Source organism: Seriola aureovittata, chromosome 15 (assembly GCF_021018895.1).
Source record: "Seriola aureovittata isolate HTS-2021-v1 ecotype China chromosome 15, ASM2101889v1, whole genome shotgun sequence".
Lineage (NCBI taxonomy): Eukaryota > Metazoa > Chordata > Actinopteri > Carangiformes > Carangidae > Seriola > Seriola aureovittata.
In genome coordinates, this window is record NC_079378.1 from 7,745,001 (window position 1) to 7,764,955 (window position 19,955).

Sequence of the window (19,955 nt, forward strand, 5' to 3'; positions counted from 1 at the left end):
AAAAGATTTTGCGGCCTAGAGCTTCTGATGAAACGTAGTATTTCGAAATTGCCTCCAGAATTTTTTTTTTTTTTAAATTCTATCAGCAGGAGTTATTCTCCTGGAAGCTGTTGTGTTCACACAGTTTTTTCACCACATAAGGAGAGTATGCGGAACAACAGAAATATTATTTTCAACAATAAGAGAACTAGCATGAATGGGGTATATAATCTTGTTCATTTAATTGTTCCATAATAAAAGTAAACTCTCAAGGAAGATTTTTTTTGAGTCAGGTATAAGCAAATCAATGAAATATCAATTAGCTTATCAAAATAGTAACATACACTGCATTCAGAAAGTGTTCAGACCCCTTCATTTTTTCACATTTAGTTATGTTGCAGCCTTATGCAATTTATCAAAACATATTTTTTTCCCCTCATCAATGTATACAGTATCCCATAATGACAAAGCAAAAACTTATTTAATTATATTGTTTGGCATATGTTAATGTTTTGTACAATGTTGCTTTGAATGGATATCAGTATAAATGAATTCACAAACTGGGGAAAGCTGCTCTGAAAGAATCTCCTACGATGCTTTGATCTGACTGTTAGAGTAATAATTCAGTCTTCAAACATCTCATCAAATATAAAATTACTGAGTAACTCAAGAAGCCTAAAATTTAAAAATTAGATGTGTGAATGTAATAGAATTAATCAAAACTCATCACAACAGCATCACATTTTCCATACTTGACATGTTAGAATATACACAATACATCTGAGGACAAGTGACATGTTTGAACACAGACTTACAGACACAAATGCATTAATTGGGGTGAATTAATTTCAAACCTCACAAGCAAAGATGCTCTTCTTTAGCAATATCGGTTCAACAGTGGGTTGTGAGGACCAGCTGAACTAACGCCTTGATGACATTCTGATCATTGTTATCTGTTAAGAAACCAAAATAGACAATTGAAGCAAGCGATTTAACAAGCAGCATCTGCAGTGTTAAATTATACATCCTATGTTAAAGGTCTTATTAAACCTGTTTTGACCAAAACCTGGATTTAATATTGAAAAGAGCCCAGGCTACTGGCTTTGACGCACCACACAAACGTTTAGGGCCGGAAGTTTCGTAACATTTCCTTAACCTTCCAGGTTTGTTCTGGTGGTCTGTGCGAATTCATTTTTTTCTTAGCAGTGCCAGGGCTCGGATTTTTATGTCTTTAGTTTTCAAAGAATATACAATAGGATTGATGCAGGGTGGGAGGCAAGAGGCCAGTGACAGGCTCAGCACACGCTGGTCTGGATCAATGAGTCGCAGATAAAACCCAATCATGAAAATGGTAATGAGAGGAATGTAAAATACAGCAACCAGGATGATATGTTCAACACATGTGGCCAAAGCTTTCACTCGACTGTCCAATGATTTCATCCTGAACACTGTCACCAGGATGGTGACATAAGACAGGAGAATAAAAGTAAAAGGTCCTATAAGGAGCAGGAAAGTAAGCAAAGAGGCCACAGACCACTGCATTGTGTAATCATTACAGGCGAGTCTAAACACAGGTGCATAGTCACAGAAGTAACTGAACACTCTGAGAGAATTGCAAAAAGACAGTCGAGTTATTATACCTGTTGCAAATGCGATGATTCCCAGAGCAAAAGACCAAGTCAGGCCGACAATACAAGACATGCTCCGCAGTGTGTTGACTGAGTTTTGACGCAGAGGGAAACATATTGCGATCAAGCGGTCATACGCAAGTACAGCAAGTGCATATGACTCCAAAGTCCCAAAAACATAGTAAAAAAACATTTGTACCAAACACAAGTTGAATGGAATGAAATTGTCCTTAATGAGAAATATCTTTATCATGCTGGGAATAGTACACGTGTTTAAGAAAACATCAATTACTGCGAGGTTGACAACAGCCAAAAATTTTGGAGTGTGTAGACGATGATTAAAGGCAATTACACAGATCACCAAACAATTGAACAGCACTGTAACCACATACACAAACGCTAGAAAGATGAAGTAGACACTGATGTAGGGAAACGACTGAAATCCAATGATATAGAAGCCTGGAGGACGAATGATGACGGAGTCGTTTAAAACAGTCCTGAGAAAAGACATAGTTGAAGTCCACAGACTGCGTGCTGGAGGAAGCCGTCTGGACGATGATGTGTAATGTCTCTCCAGTCTGAAAAACAAGGAAATCACATCATATTGTACATTAGACCAATGACTTCTATGGAGGCTATTAATTAAAATGCACAATTTTCATGCCATTCACTTAAAATACAATCAAAATGAATTGTATTTATAAAACATATTCTTAGTGAGTTGAGTCATTTATTAAAATGCCTGAAGTCAGTCAATGAAGCTTACCTGGTTTTCTGTTAAACATCATCTGGCATAACTCTGCAGATGGCTGCATGTCTAACTTGTGGATAGTGATATACTCTCCTGATTGATCTCAGCTGTCTCCTGATTGGAAGCTTAAATTGATCTCCGGAGATCAATTCGGAGACAACTTTCAGCAGAGACTGAAAAAGTCTTTATTCAATACACTATCAATAAAATGAATTTGAACCTTGGAGATTAGGGCTATAGGTTATTTATTCTGATCAAGGTTGTCCTACATTCAAACCAAACATAACATATTTATCTGACTGATAATTTACGGATACATGAAATAATAAGCTTAATATGGCATGGCTAAAACTGATTTGGTTGCTTAAAACCAACCTATGGTTGGGTCCAAATTTAACCATTATTGAAATGTATAAGAATATGTTTCAAATATCAAAATATAGTATATGATAAGGGGATACATAGGTTTTTACATTTCTAATATGCAAAGTAACCAGTAACTGTGGCTGTTAAATGAACATAGTGGTATAAGAAGTACCACATTTCCTTGTGAAACATATGGAGTAGAAGTAAAAGTAGCAACAAATTAAAATACTCATGAAAATGACAAATACCCCAGAATTGTAGTTGAGTAAATGTATTTAGTTCCTTTCCACCTCTGACAGTAAATAAACAGTCACAAACACATATGACATCTTATCCACTGCATAATTTTCCCTGAGGATGCATTTATCATTAAACAGATCATGGTGAGCCAAAACAAAATGACTCTAATGAGCTCAATTTGTGATGCCATCACCAGAGAATTTTGGTTAATGACCTTGTTTTTGTTTTTAACAGACAAACCTTTTACTGTATAAACTTCAGGCTAATTAATCTCAGTGGCACTTATTAGGAATAAAAACAATTAAAAACGGAGGGAAATACTTGTGGATGTACACTGATGCTTGTGTGAAACTGTCATTTCATTCAAATTACACCTGCTTTAAAAGAGCCTTAAGGGAAAGGCCAGAAGTTTTTGCCTTGACTCTCCACCCAGTGTCCTCTGAAGATTCTATGCTCAATCAAATGAGATGTTTAAGCTCTAACCTACTGGTTCTGCTTTTATAAAATTTGTTAAAGGCCTTACAAACACTTACCTCCATTCAGACTTTAAATAATTTACCACTGGTTATTGTTCATTCATTGTGGGCAAGTGTCCTATTGCGACTACAGAACCAGATTTCGGTCACAGGTCTTATTTCAGTAGATATTTTATTTGTAATCGTTGAATTTGTCTGACATGGTGCTTATTTGAGGAGGAGCAACTACCACACTGACTTAAAAGGTCAACTCAACAAATCTCAACTCAACTTTATTTATATAGCACCTTTCAAACAAACATGTATCCCAAAGTGCTTCACAGGCAGGATTAAAGCTGCAACACACACACAAAAATAGATTTTGTAAGATTAAAAATTTACTACAATAAAACAATAGAATGATGAATAAAAGTCAATAATACACATCAAACAGACATAAAAACAAAAAGTACCTCTGCAAGTACCTCAGGTAAACACCATTAGACAATTATTGGAGTTTTTAAGACAGAAGTCTTCTGTAGTAGATAAGGGTGAAAGCAGTCAAATGTACAAATATCATAACATTACATTCAAGAACAACCAAGTATAGTGTATCTGTAAATGTTCTCCTGTTTAATTTGGTGCGTGTTTAAATAATGGTAAAAATAATTAATAGGGAATAAATGATATTACTTTACAAATGTGTCGGAACTAGGGAATTTTTAATTAATGCTTATGATTCAGACAAACAGTAAAATAGGTTCCTTTTTGTCTCATCACACACACGCGCACATGCGCACACACACACACACACACACACACACACACACACACACACACACACACACACACACACACATATATACACATACACATACATACAGTCTGGACAGTTTCATGACGGAGTTAAAACCCTCCACAGATTGATTTGGGATGAAAAAGGAAGTTGTCAAGGGTTCGTTTTCATTCTCCAGATCAGTGCATGGGCTCTATTTTTGATCTCTTTTGTTTTCAAGGAATATACAATAGGATTGATGCAGGGCGGGATGCATACAGCCAGCGACAGGCTCAGCACACGTTGGTCTGGGTCAATGGCTTGTAGAAACAGTCCAAATAAGAAAATGCTGAATATAGGAATATAAAATATAGCAACAAGAATGAGGTGCTCAATGCAAGTAGTGAGAGCTTTCATCCTACTGCTGACTGATTTCATCCTACATACGGTCACTATGATGATGAGATAGGACAGAATAATAAAAGTAAAGGGGCCTATCAGATTGCCCAAAGAAGCTGAAGCCAAGGACCACTGTAATGAGTAATCATTACAGGCGAGTCTAAACACAGGTGCATAGTCACAGAAATAACTGAACACTCTGACAGAATTGCAAAAAGACAGTCGAGTCATGATTGCCGTGCTATAAGCCAGTAATCCTGCACAGTACATCCAAGTCACGCCTATAATACAAGTCATGATGAGTAGTGTGTTGAATAGGTTCTGACGCAGAGGGAAACATATTGCAATGAACCTGTCATAGGCAAGTACAGCAAGCGCATATGACTCCAGAGCTGCAAAAGCATAGTGGAAATACATTTGTAGGAGACATTGGTTGAATGGAATAAAGTTGTTCTTAATGAGGAAAGTCTTAATCATGCCGGGAATAGTGCTCGTGTTCAACATTATATCAATGACTGCGAGGTTGCCAACAGCCAAAAACTTTGGAGTGTGTAATCTGCGGTCAACGGCAATTATGTACACCAATAAAATATTGCACACTACTGTAACCACATACACAAACGCTAGAAAGATGATGTAGACACTGATGTAGGGAAACGACTGAAATCCTATGATATAGAAGCCTGGAGGATGAATGATGACAGAGTCATTTAAAACAGTCCTTAGAAAAGACATAGTTGAACTCCACAGGCTGTGTGCTGGAGGACGCTGTCCGGACCTCGGTGTGTAAAATCTCTCCAGTCTGAAAAAGAGGAGAACAGTACATCTTATCATCTATCACATTACTCTTTCCAATCTCATACTTTGAACAAACACATATAAGTATTGCATTTAAGTTACTGAAACCACATTTTCTCATCCTGAGTGATGAATACAGATGAAGTCAAACACAGACTACAGTACAACACTTCTGGCACACCTGTTTTGCTGAAGATCATTATACACAATGTGACTCCATATGATGCTGCCACCAGTAGCGAACACTGGCTGACTTCATGTCTGACCTGTGTACAGTGGAAAATATACCTTCTTCACTAATCTCCAGAGATAACTTTCTACTCAAGAATAACCAGCATGAGCAATACAGTAATGAGCAGCACCCTATCACTGACATTAAAGACTTATCCATTGAGATTGGTTTATCATCTACCAACTTATCAGATGAAACAAACATCTAATAATTGTTGACCTCATAAACTCATAACTTTATCTCAACAGCAGGGGAACATTCAAAGTACGATAAATAACAACAGAAATGTAAATGTCCACATACATACTTGAATGATTTGACTGATAGTTTCATCTGTAAGTCAAACATAACCATTTTGAAACTGATTGTAATTAAAGTAGGCCGGTTTCATCGTTGTCTTTAGAAATATTAGGGATTTAAACAAATCTTTTTTTTCCCATAAGATTACATTAAAAATTCTGATTGTTATCTGCTCTTAGCTCCATGCATGAAGAGATCAGTCAATTGATTTGGGGGTGAAGACTTATTCTAATTTTGTGTTTTCAATTTTGGATGTTAACTGACCGTTCTGTTTTTGTCTGATTGTGACTTTTAATAAGGAATTGGTGAACAAATAGAAACATAATATAGCTGTTGGTTCGGTGCCAACACGCTTTCAGGACCACGGACAGAGACTAGATTTTACTGTGCTGATTAGGAGGCCGGTTTCATTGAGACAGCGGATTGACAGGCAGATATAACTCTATCATCATGGTTTTAGGAGGATGTGTAAAAATTAGTATTTTACTCGTAAATAGGTCAAATCTTGTTATTATTTGATATTTGTTCTATTTGTTTGTACGTAAGTATTGCTCACAACATCATTGAAAAGGGCGTTGGTTTGCATATGGTAGGGACATGGCCCTACCAATATTTGAGTGAACTGGTTCACACAGTTTGGAGCAAAGTCAGGCTACATCTCCAGGACAATTGATGTATGCTAGCATTTGATAGGTTGAAGGGGTGTGGACTATCTGGTTCTCAGTGTCAGTCAAAACCTCAAGCACAGTCAAAATTTTATATTTCAGAAGACTCCATGTCCTCTATTGCCTGAACTCAAGGCACCAATAACTTCATGTTGTCTATGACAACACGTTTTGTACTTTATAGGTATCAAGAGTATGTAAGCAATACATAATAAATTAATCAGTCAGTAGCCAAATAGATTTAAAATGAAAACCTGCTTGCTACTTAACATCACCAGCCTTATTAGATTGTTAATACGGATGCATCCCTGGATTAGTAGCATTTTACTGTTGTAGCTCTGATCAAGGTGGAGCAGGGTTAAAATGCGAGATCAAGGGGAAAAGGGGGAACTGCAAAACTGCTAGTCACTACTAAATATAAAAATGTTGATGTTGGATGAAAAAATATTGTTTGATTTTTCTCTTTTCCATTAACAAGTAATTTCCTAAAGTTTACTTTTAGTCTTTGATCTTTTGCTGTGTATGGTTTTTATTTAAATGTAAATATGTATGTATCATAAGATCTAGATCTTATTGATCTGTGATCATCTATTGATGATAGACAAGAAAACGTGGTAGTCCCTTAGAGAGAACTCATGGCCACAGCGTAATCAGCTCTGTAGAATCTTTAATGGCACTGACTTAAAAGGTCACCTCAACTCATCTCAACTCAACTTTATTTATATTGCACCTTTCAAACAAACATGTATCCCAAAGTGCTTCACAGGCAGGATTAAAGCTGCAACACACACACAAAAAAAGATTGTGTAAGATTCAAAATTTACTATAATAAAACAATAAATTGATGAATAAAAGTCAATAATACACATCAATAAAATAAACTCCACAGATAAAAAGTGATTTGAAAAAAACAATGATAAGTCGTAAAAGAATGAGGCAAAAGCTATGACATACTCCAAATTAAAAAGCCTGATTAAAAAGATAGTTCTTTCATTTCTTTGTGAAAATACCAAGAGAGCTCACCATTCTAATATCAACAGGCAGTTTGTTCCATAGTTCAGGGACATAAAAACAAAAAGTACCTCTGCAAGTACCTCAGGTAAACACCATTACACAATTATTAGAGTTTTTAAGACAGAAGTCTTCTGTAGTAGATAAGGGTGAAAGCAGTCAAATGTACAAATATCATAACATTACATTCAAGAACAACCAAGTATAGTGTATCCGTAAATGTTCTCCTGTTTAATTTGGTGCGTGTTTAATTAAGGGTAAAAATAATTAATAGGGAATAAATGATATTACTTTACAAATGTGTGGGAACTAGGGCATTTTTAATTAATGCTTATGATTCAGACAATCAGTAAAATAGGTTCCTTTTTGTCTCACCACACACACACACCTCTACACATACACATACACACAAACACACACACACACACACACACACACACACACACACACACATATACACATACACATACATACAGTCTGGACAGTTTCATGACAGAATTAAAACCCTCCACAGATTGATTTGGGATGAAAAAGGAAGTCGTCAAGGGTTCGTTTTCATTCTCCAGATCAGTGCATGGGCTCTATTTTTGATCTCTTTTGTTTTCAAGGAATATACAATAGGATTGATGCAGGGCGGGATGCATACAGCCAGCGACAGGCTCAGCACACGTTGGTCTGGGTCAATGGCTCGTATAAACAGCCCAATTATGAAAATGCTGAATATAGGAATATAAAATATAGCAACAAGAATGAGGTGCTCAATGCAAGTAGTGAGAGCTTTCATCCTACTGCTGACTGATTTCATCCTACATACGGTCACTATGATGATGAGATAGGACAGAATAATAAAAGTAAAGGGGCCTATCAGATTGCCCAAAGAAGCTGAAGCCAAGGACCACTGTAATGAGTAATCATTACAGGCGAGTCTAAACACAGGTGCATAGTCACAGAAATAACTGAACACTCTGACAGAATTGCAAAAAGACAGTCGAGTCATGATTGCCGTGCTATAAGCCAGTAATCCTGCACAGTACATCCAAGTCACGCCTATAATACAAGTCATGATGAGTAGTGTGTTGAATAGGTTCTGACGCAGAGGGAAACATATTGCAATGAACCTGTCATAGGCAAGTACAGCAAGCGAATATGACTCCAGAGCCAAAAAAGCATAGTGGAAATACATTTGTAGGAGACATTGGTTGAATGGAACAAAGTTGTTCTTAATGAGGAAAGTCTTAATCATGCCGGGAATAGTGCTTGTGTTCAACATTATATCAATGACTGCGAGGTTGACAACAGCCAAAAACTTTGGAGTGTGTAATCTGCGGTCAACAGCAATTATGTACACCAATAAAATATTGCACACTACTGTAACCACATACACAAACGCTAGAAAGATGATGTAGACACTGATGTAGGGAAACGACTGAAATCCTATGACATAGAAGCCTGGAGGATGAATGATGACAGAGTCATTTAAAACAGTCCTTAGAAAAGACATAGTTGAACTCCACAGGCTGTGTGCTGGAGGACGCTGTCCGGACCTCGGTGTGTAAAATCTCTCCAGTCTGAAAAAGAGGAGAACAGTACATCTTATCATCTATCACATTACTCTTTCCAATCTCATACTTTGAACAAACACATATAAGTATTGCATTTAAGTTACTGAAACCACATTTTCTCATCCTGAGTGATGAATACAGATGAAGTCAAACACAGACTACAGTACAACACTTCTGGCACACCTGTTTTGCTGAAGATCATTATACACAATGTGACTCCATATGATGCTGCCACCAGTAGCGAACACTGGCTGACTTCATGTCTGACCTGTGTACAGTGGAAAATATACCTTCTTCACTAATCTCCAGAGATAACTTTCTACTCAAGAATAACCAGCATGAGCAATACAGTAATGAGCAGTACCCTATCACTGACATTAAAGACTTATCCATTGAGATTGGTTTATCATCTACCAACTTATCAGATGAAACAAACATCTAATAATTGTTGACCTCATAAACTCATAACTTTATCTCAACAGCAGGGAAACATTCAAAGTACAATAAATAACAGAACAGAAATGTAAATATCCACATACATACTTGAATGATTTGTTTCATCTGTAAGTCAAACATAACCATTTTGAAACTGATTGTAATTAAAGTAGGCCGGTTTCATCGTTGTCTTTAGAAATATTAGGGATTTAAACAAATCTTTTTTTTCCCATAAGATTACATTAAAAATTCTGATTGTTATCTGCTCTTAGCTCCATGCATGAAGAGATCAGTCAATTGATTTGGGGGTGAAGACTTATTCTAATTTTGTGTTTTCAATTTTGGATGTTAACTGACCATTCTGTTTTTGTCTGATTGTGACTTTTAATAAGGAATTGGTGAACAAATAGAAACATAATATAGCTGTTGGTTCGGTGCCAACACGCTTTCAGGACCACGGACAGAGACTAGATTTTACTGTGCTGATTAGGAGGCCGGTTTCATTGAGACAGCGGATTGACAGGCAGATATAACTCTATCATCATGGTTTTAGGAGGATGTGTAAAAATTAGTATTTTACTCATAAGTAGGTCAAATCTTGTTACTATGTAGTATTTGTTCTATTTGTTTGTATGTATGTATTGCTCACAACGTCATCTTATGAAAAAGTCGTAGGTTTGCATATGGTAGGGACATGGCCCTACCAATATTTGAGTGAACTGGTTCACACAGTTTGGAGTAAAGTCAGGCTACATCTCCAGGACAACTGATGTATGCTAGCATTTGATTGGCAGAAAGGGTGAGGACTATCTGGTTGTCAGTGTCAGTCAAGACCTCAAGCATGGTCAAAAATGTAATATTTCAGAAGACTCCCTGTCCTCTATTGTCTGAATTACACGGCACTGGTAGTCACTACTGAATATAAAAATGTTGATGTTGGATGAAAAAATAGTTTGATTTTTCTCTTTTCCATTAACAAGTAATTTCCTAAAGTTTACTTTTAGTCTTTGATCTGTTGCTGTGTATGATTTTTATTTAAATGTAAATATGTATGTATCATAAGATCTAGATCTTATTGATCTGTCATCATCTATTGATGATAGACAAGAAAACTTGCTAGTCCCTTAGAGAGAACTCATGGCCACAGCGTAATCAGCTCTGTAGAATCTTTTATGGCACTGACTTAAAAGGTCAACTCAACTCAACTCATCTCAACTCAACTTTATTTATATAGCACCTTTCAAACAAACATGTATCCCAAAGTGCTTCACAGGTAGGATTAAAGCTGCAACACACACACAAAAAAAGATTGTGTAAGATTCAAAATTTACTATAATAAAACAATAAATTGATGAATAAAAGTCAATAATACACATCAATAAAATAAACTCCACAGATAAAAAGTGATTTGAAAAAAACAATGATAAGTCGTAAAAGAATGAGGCAAAAGCTATGACATACTCCAAATTAAAAAGCCTGATTAAAAAGATAGTTCTTTCATTTCTTTGTGAAAATACCAAGAGAGCTCACCATTCTAATATCAACAGGCAGTTTGTTCCATAGTTCAGGGACATAAGAACAAAAAGTACCTCTGCAAGTACCTCAGGTAAACACCATTACACAATTATTAGAGTTTTTAAGACAGAAGTCTTTTGTAGCAGATAAGGGTGAAAGCAGTCAAATGTACAAATATCCTAACATTACATTCAAGAACAACCAAGTATAGTGTATCCGTAAATGTTCTCCTGTTTAATTTGGTGAGTGTTTGAATAATGGTAAAATATAAAAAAATACATATTAAGAAAAACATATTAATAATTAATAGGGAATAAATAATATTACTTTGCAAATGTGTGGGAACTAGGGCATTTTTAAATAATGCTTATGATTCAGACAAACAGTAAAATAGGTTCCTTTTTGTCTCACCACACACACACACCTCTACACATACACATACACATACATACAGTCTGGACAGTTTCATAACGGAGTTAAAACCCTCCACAGATTGATTTGGGATGGAAAAGGAAGTCGTCAAGGGTTTGTTTTCATTCTCCAGATCAGTGCCAAGACTCTGATTTTTATCTCTTTTGTTTTCAAGGAATATACAATAGGATTAATGCAGGGCGGGATGCATACAGCCAGCGACAGGCTCAGCACACGTTGGTCTGGGTCAATGGCTCGTATAAACAGTCCAAATAAGAAAATGCTGAATATAGGAATATAAAATATAGCAACAAGAATGAGGTGCTCAATGCAAGTAGTGAGCGCTTTCATCCTACTGCTGACTGATTTCATCCTACATACAGTCACTATGATGATGAGATAGGACAGAATAATAAAAGTAAAGGGGCCTATCAGATGGCCCAAAGAAGCTGAAGCCAAGGACCACTGTAATGAGTAATCATTACAGGCGAGTCTAAACACAGGTGCATAGTCACAGAAATAACTGAACACTCTGACAGAATTGCAAAAAGACAGTCGAGTCATGATTGCCGTGCTATAAGCCAGTAATCCTGCACAGTACATCCAAGTCACGCCTATAATACAAGACATGATGAGTAGTGTGTTGAATAGGTTCTGACGCAGAGGGAAACATATTGCAATGAACCTGTCATAGGCAAGTACAGCAAGCGAATATGACTCCAGAGCTAAAAAAGCATAGTGGAAATACATTTGTAGGAGACATTGGTTGAATGGAACAAAGTTGTCCTTAAAGAGGAAAGTCTTAATCATGCCGGGAATAGTGCTCGTGTTCAACATTATATCAATGACTGCGAGGTTGCCAACAGCCAAAAACTTTGGAGTGTGTAATCTGCGGTCAACAGCAATTATGTACACCAATAAAATATTGCACACTACTGTAACCACATACACAAACGCTAGAAAGATGATGTAGACACTGATGTAGGGAAACGACTGAAATCCTATGACATAGAAGCCTGGAGGATGAATGATGAAAGAGTCATTTAAAACAGTCCTTAGAAAAGACATAGTTGAACTCCACAGGCTGTGTGCTGGAGGACGCTGTCCGGACCTCGGTGTGTAAAATCTCTCCAGTCTGAAAAAGAGGAGAACAGTACATCTTATCATCTATCACATTACTCTTTCCAATCTCATACTTTGAACAAACACATATAAGTATTGCATTTAAGTTACTGAAACCACATTTTCTCATCCTGAGTGATGAATACAGATGAAGTCAAACACAGACTACAGTACAACACTTCTGGCACACCTGTTTTGCTGAAGATCATTATACACAATGTGACTCCATATGATGCTGCCACCAGTAGCGAACACTGGCTGACTTCATGTCTGACCTGTGTACAGTGGAAAATATACCTTCTTCACTAATCTCCAGAGATAACTTTCTACTCAAGAATAACCAGCATGAGCAATACAGTAATGAGCAGCACCCTATCACTGACATTAAAGACTTATCCATTGAGATTGGTTTATCATCTACCAACTTATCAGATGAAACAAACATCTAATAATTGTTGACCTCATAAAAGGGCGTTGGTTTGCATATGGTAGGGACATGGCCCTACCAATATTTGAGTGAACTGGTTCACACAGTTTGGAGTAAAGTCATTAGATAACTCTGATTTGCCCTTCCAGAGGGTACTTCTTCAGGATGATTGATCTAGGCATGCTAGCAATTGATTGGCTGAAAGGGTGTGGACTATCTGGTTGTCAGTGTCAGTCAAGACCTCAAGCATGGGCAAAAATGTAAAATTATATATCAAAGTAGATATCAAAAGTATGTAAGCAATACATAGTAAATTAACCAGCCAGTAGCCAAATAAATTTAAAATGAAAACCTGCTTAGATTCTTAATACGGATGCATCCCTGGATTAGTAGCATTTTACTGTTGTAGCTCTGGTCAAGGTGGAGCAGGTTTTAAATGTGAGATCAAGGGGAAAAGGGGGAACTCCAACACTGGTAGTCTCTGTGTATAGTTTTTATTAAAATGAATTAAAACCTACGCCCTTGTGAAAGTGAGTTATCGATGGAATGTCCCCCAGAGACACCTGAAACAACACCTGGTCAGAAACCTCTTGACTACTCAGGTGTCACAATTGTTCTGATGAAAATCAAAGGTTGTTCTGATCCTGATAGATCAATAAGATCTAGATCATATTGATCTATCATCATCTTTTGATGATAGACAAGACAACATGGTAGTCACTTACAGAGAACTCATGGCCACAGCGTTATCAGCTCTGTAGAATCTTTTATGGCTGGTTTAAACTTGGGATGCATAAAGTTAGTGAAAAATAAAATATGGCACCATGCCTGAGCCATCTTCCTCTCTCTGCTCCTCTCTTTCCTCTATCATCAAACATGACACAATAACCCCAGACAAACACATTTTACCTTGCATCTGACACCTGAGAGGCTTTCTATTTCTGTCGGCTTCATTATGTCTTGATACACAACAGAGTGTACAACTAGGTAATCAATAAATGATCAAATCTGTCATTTCACTTTCACAACAGTAAGTGCACATGCTAATACACCCATTCCATAACTGTCCTTGGTCTCCCATAATCAACTATGACTAATGAAAATACAATATTCATTGACTGTGACTATACACTGTTGGGTAAAGGAAAACAAACAGTAGAGAGCTCAAAGATTCAGTTCACTTAGACAAGGCTTTTCTCACACAAACAAAGCACAACTTCATGAGTCTTTTCAGAAAACGTCCACAGTTTGTATAAAGTTGGAATGTATGAAGTCACTTAACAATAAAATATAACGACATTGACAATGAACAGAATTCCCTGAGGTGGCTTTTATCACCAAACAGGACACTGTGACCCCAAACAAAAGGCTTCTCTGCTGTCGCTTTGGCTCCTGGGAACCCTGCTAATGAGCCCTATTTGTGATGTCATTACCAAAGGATGCTGGTTAATGACCTTGCCTGTAACAAACAATCCTTTTACTGTTCACACTTAAGCCTAATTAATCTCATCTGCATCCATTAGGAGGTTTTGCACTCTTGCAATTAAAACTTTAGTGTAATGGGAAGGGGTATACACTGGTATTTGAATCATTAGTGTTCTTGAAAAGCTCACATAAACACCCTAATTGACTGATAGTCACCTCTGAAGGGCTGCAATCTCATACCCCTGACGCCCTTTCTGAAGTCACCTTTCTGTAATTAGTGGGCAAAGTGTGACAAACAATAAACTTTAGGTGCAAGTAAACTTTAGATTGTGTTCATAGTTACTTGCTGCATTGGCACTGGACACAAACTATGTACTGCAGAGGGCATCAAAATGGATGTAAGTCAGTGGCACCTGGGCTCATAAGACATCTAGAAGTTACTTTTTTACAGCAGCAGACCAATTAAAATGCTTCTTAACGACCTGAAAAAATTCAAAGCTGCTGGTAATGATGTTCTGGGTAACCACAGCTTTCAGAAATATCCACAACATGGTTTAAAAGTGGCAGAAAATACTGGAGGCACGAGCACTGATGTGAGAACTCATGTTTAGAGGTTTGTGTTAGAGAGTAAACATATGAGAACCAGGAGCAACTGGGGTGCTGAGTTTGTGAGAGCTAAAACTTAGGAATGCACCAATCCAACTTTTCCTAAATGCCAATTTTGATATCTCGGTTCAGGATAAATGCCATTACAGAGAACTGATCTGATACCAGTGCTTTCTTTTTCCTGAATTTACAATCTGCAAACCTTTCTGTGTGGAATTCATTGAGAATGATTTTATATAAGGTAACATGGCCAGCGATTGCTGTGGATCTAAAAAGTGAGACAGTGGCCTTTTTTTTTTTTTTTTATAAGGCAGGATCCATGAGAACAAAGCGGAGAAGAATAAAGTAATAAGATAAGGAAGCTCTAATTAATGAATTCTAAATGTGTGAGTATGAGTTTGAAGTAATTTTCTCAAATGTTGAACCTGCAGTGAAATTAAGTGAACGATCATTTATGAACAACTGTAACATGAAGCTTTAGGGTTCATGGAAAATGGTGGCCATTTGATGACTGTTTTGCATAAAGGTTTCCTCAGAATATGTTGTCTTTTTGACTCATTGGCAACCCCACCATCCCATTCACTTCTAATGGACGAGGGAAGAGATTAATTAGGCAAAAGGTTCAACAGTAGAGGATTCGTTTGTTTACAGGCAAAGCCATTAAGCGTCATTCCCCAGTGATTCCATCACAACTGGGACTCATTAGAGAGGCTCTTAGGAGTTGTGTCATCATGTCTTTTTTGATAATAAAATGAATGTATATTGTAAATTCTAAGGGGAATCTCATGAAAGTGTCAATCTGAACATAAGTAAATCTTATCTAAATATGAGTAAGTCTAAGAAAGGGCAATAGATAAAGATATATTTAATCTCTTCTGAGTTCCTTGCAATGCAACTATTGTATTTTCAAGCCAATCTATTTTGAAATGGTAGACTGACCTTGGCCTTACTTGTAATTCAGGGCAGGTGCAAATACTAGGTTGGGCTTTGATTTATGTAGGGTAAAAATAGATGACTGGACAGCAGGCTCCTGATGGCAAGACAGAGAAAAGCCCCTTGAATTGATATGAGCAGAGACGAGAGCTCCAACAGTGGATTTAAAGTTTCTTTTTTTTTTTTTACTTGGAAAAAGCGTACTTTTCACAATGAAAAGACAGAATGAAGAGTGAGCTGTTAGATGCAATGTTACATTACATTCTCACTCATTCATTCTGGCAAATCAACTAAAATCTGACTTTATAGGTTTAATCTACTTAGTCCACCTGATCCCGATCATGTACAATTTTTTTTTTTTTTTGGACCTTGAGGGAAATGACAGCCTTTCCATATATAGATTTTGTTTATTATTTCCATCCATTTATCAATACACATCTATCAATACTTTCCTCGTGGCAGCCTTTTTACTTGCTGCCGGAGGTATTCGTATCAGTTTCTTATCATTAGTAATCCACCCCTCAGATGGGATGTCCACCATGTGTACGGCATCACATGTAAGAGGAATGTTTACACCAAAAAATATGGAAGTTAGTGGCGTCATCTATCCCACACATTCTCCAACATATCCCACCGCTTCCCTGATGTTGTTTTTGCAGGGGTATAATAAAAAACCTTACAAGATTTTTTCTAGCAAAATTCTCACAATGTCGTTGAACTAATTGAATTCCATTATGCTTGACATATTCTTCTCAAGCTCTGGGATATTAAAGTCCCCTTCTTTTTCCAATTTCTCTTTTATAAACAGTGTATTCTAAGACTTGGACTGGAGACTGGAGAAAAATAAGCTTCAGGAGCATGGACTTATACTTATAGACTTATAGCACAGGCTTTTGTGAAACAGTTGCCCCCGGGATCAAAAAGAAAGACTTGTTCTAATTATCAAAATATAGTCTTACCGTAAATCAATAACTTTTCATGCATTAAAGTTTTAAGGGTAACATTTTAACAAATTTCAGCTGCTGTTGCTATGATTTATGGCTGTGCCCAAACTGCCTTATCTAGATTTCTCTCATCCTGACGTTGATTTATGATTCTTTTCACTCCAAGCCAAGCACTTGTGTTCTCACTACAGAGAAACGGTGTGAAATTAATTTGTGAAACTTAAAATATAATTAACTTTCTCTGGGGGACATGACAGTCAGCACAGGTGTCACTCAGCTGTGTGAGCTTCCAATTTACACCAATAGCATTTGCTATTCTGGTGACGGCTGTTCTTAGCCAGATAATAACACTGCTGTCCTTGACCTAAAAGATAAGCTGTGATATGTGATGTGTTCACTTTTTCTGTTTTTCTAATCTAAAAATAATAGGAGGACATGATATTCATCTTAATGTCAACAGAGGACAACACAGCCATAGTGTTGGTAGTGACCTTAAAGCAGGACCATTTACAGACGAAGTAACCATAAATGTAGTTTTGGCTGAGTGAATTAAATACCTGACATATCAAGATACTTAATTGATTGAATTGATCACAAAATCTTGTAAATTCAATATTGCCATAGAGTTTTCCTGCTCATTGATTAGCAACATTGCCTTCGGTGGACTAATACAACCAGAGATTTTAAGGGGGCTAAATGGGTTGTCAAAATCTCTGATGACTGACAAACGTCCACATACCTGCAATTGACCATGTGATATGTTCACTATAGAAACCACTGAACAGACATTTATTTTTCTTTCAAGTTAGCTGTTCTAGTCTTTTCAGAAGTCTGTCAACTCTCACATTTGCCATGAAGCTGCTTTTCTCATTTATGACTCATTTGTGACATAGTCTGCGCAGCATGGTGGCTAATGTTCTTCCCTCTAACAAACAAAACCTTTTACTGTTCAGACTTGATCCTAGTTAATCTAATTTGCCTCTATTACAAAGCATTGAACGCACTATGAAATCTCCCAATTAAAATCTGCAGCAGGATATTATTACACAGACACAATGGTAATCTCTACGTTGATTATTATGTGGAGGTACTGAATATAAGACAAATAATAATAACAGAGGTCAATATTTAATTATTGATAGTGGAGTTTCACTTGATTACACAACAACTACAGATGGCTAGTCATGCATGTTCTTGGTTGACAACATGTGATCTGTGAATGATTGAAGTCGTGATGTAGTACTGTCAGATTTAGGGTGTGTACAGAGAAGAATGAGTGAGGCTTACATGCCTGAAGAAGAAAGGAGAAAACACTGGAATTGTGAGCATTGCCGCTAATGCATGATTATTTTAAATCCCTGCATAAGTAGGAGTTAAAAAATACTGGTTTGTTACGGCAGTGTAATGGTGCAGCAAACCACTACGGTGTCCTTGAGCAAGGCCTTAACTCTAAAACGGCTTCAGTGGCCAACAGATCAGACTGTGGTACTCCTTGGCAGCGTCCAGGTTGTAATGTTCAGCTTTTGCTGAGACTGGCCGGACCAAACCAAATGTAATACCAAAATGCACAAAGAATGCAGAGATATTTTGTGATAGTTCCACCATGTGGCCGACATGGGTGATTAGCTTCCTCTGCAAAAATGTTCAGCATAGTCCTGTCAGCGTGAAAAAATACAACAGGGATCCTTTGATGCAACAAAAATAAGAATACCACACTGTACTGGCTCAGCTAATCAATCAGTTAACCTGGTGTTGTTGTCGATAATACTACAGAACAGTAAACACTGAGAAATAAGGATAATAATTTACTACACATTAGAAAATTACCCAAGTGGAGAGATGATCCTATCAACACTTTCAGGCAACCTAAAAACTGGGATAAGTGAACGGATCGTGAGCCAGGCAGTGCGTGTTATGGGGACAGATTAAATGCACCAGTGAGTTTGCCTGGCACTCACAGATGTGGAAGTTAAAAAGTTGACTGTGTGCAGCTGTTTTGTAGCCAAAAGGCCACACGAGGGCAGTAGTTCACAGATTTTAATGGTGAAGGCCATAAAGGGTGCAAAAAGTTAATGTGCATTCACATGCCCAATGACTGATTTAATAAGTTTGCACTCTTCTGAACAACACAGCCCACAGAACATAATGTTGGAGCTGGTTTTATCAGATCAATATAATAGCATGTTATTCAGGATCCAGGAGTAGTCAGTGCTCTGTTATTTTGTCAAGTCTTGGGTGTGTTTTGCTGTCAGAGATGTCATGTGAGTTTGGTAAAATCATGAAACCATTTTGACAGAATGGCTCCAGGCACATGTGCTCCAAATACAAATAGACAGATATAAATATATATGGTTGAAGGTAAAAATGGTGAAAGTGTTGTTCTGTAAAGGCGTGTACTGTGGTTGAATGTTGAAATTCAGTTCGAGACTACTGAGAAGAGAGAGCTCTTCAAATGTTCAGAAATTGACAGACAGGTTGTCAGAGCAGATGCTTTTTCCTCTGAGGTAACGGGCCGATGTTTTGACTGGTCAGAGGATCAGCACCTTCTGTTGAGTGAAGGACAGCATGAAATATTCAAACTGCTGAGACTGCATTTATTTTCACAGCCATTTGAATGAGAAGCTGCCCATCACAGACAAATATTACTCAGACTCACTGGCAGCTAATTAGCAGAGCTACAGTAGATGGTGATGTGATTAATGGGAATGAGGTTTAATGAGCACTAAACACCTCAAAGTAATGAGGATGAATAATTGTTATAAGGCATCTAAAATGGTTCAGTGATAAAATGAAAAAAAGCCATTTAAACTGTTCTCAAGCCACAGTGGTGTGCTTTAGTCAAACATACCAGTAGGAATGTAGAGCTGTACGTCTGATATGTAGAGTGTAATTCTGTTTAGAAACACAAGCATATGAATGTTCGAGGCAGCTGCTGAGAAGTGTTCAGTACCATGGGAAACAACTTGTAAAAACTGC

General features: G+C 37.2%; 4 protein-coding genes across 4 annotated transcripts; all 4 read right to left on the reverse strand.

The window, feature by feature from the left end:
• Nucleotides 1–1,167: 1,167 nt before the first annotated feature.
• On the reverse strand, nt 1,168–2,118 carry LOC130182015 (olfactory receptor 24-like). Its single transcript, XM_056396537.1, has one exon. It carries the CDS (start codon nt 2,116–2,118, stop codon nt 1,168–1,170), a length of 951 nt encoding a protein of 316 aa, XP_056252512.1.
• A 2,250-nt stretch (nt 2,119–4,368) lies between these two features.
• On the reverse strand, nt 4,369–5,328 carry LOC130182012 (olfactory receptor 1M1-like). Its single transcript, XM_056396534.1, has one exon. The coding sequence runs from the start codon at nt 5,326–5,328 to the stop codon at nt 4,369–4,371; it is 960 nt and encodes a 319-aa protein (XP_056252509.1).
• A 2,812-nt stretch (nt 5,329–8,140) lies between these two features.
• LOC130182014 (olfactory receptor 1M1-like) lies at nt 8,141–9,100 on the reverse strand. Its single transcript, XM_056396536.1, has one exon. The coding sequence runs from the start codon at nt 9,098–9,100 to the stop codon at nt 8,141–8,143; it is 960 nt and encodes a 319-aa protein (XP_056252511.1).
• Nucleotides 9,101–11,630: 2,530 nt separating this feature from the next.
• On the reverse strand, nt 11,631–12,590 carry LOC130182013 (olfactory receptor 1M1-like). Its single transcript, XM_056396535.1, has one exon. It carries the CDS (start codon nt 12,588–12,590, stop codon nt 11,631–11,633), a length of 960 nt encoding a protein of 319 aa, XP_056252510.1.
• Nucleotides 12,591–19,955: the final 7,365 nt, after the last annotated feature.

Coding starts and splice junctions, on each gene's coding strand:
- LOC130182015 (XM_056396537.1), bottom strand. CDS start 2,118: ATGTCTTTTCTCAGGACTGTTTTAAACGACTCCGTCATCATTCGTCCT.
- LOC130182014 (XM_056396536.1), bottom strand. CDS start 9,100: ATGTCTTTTCTAAGGACTGTTTTAAATGACTCTGTCATCATTCATCCT.
- LOC130182013 (XM_056396535.1), bottom strand. CDS start 12,590: ATGTCTTTTCTAAGGACTGTTTTAAATGACTCTTTCATCATTCATCCT.
- LOC130182012 (XM_056396534.1), bottom strand. CDS start 5,328: ATGTCTTTTCTAAGGACTGTTTTAAATGACTCTGTCATCATTCATCCT.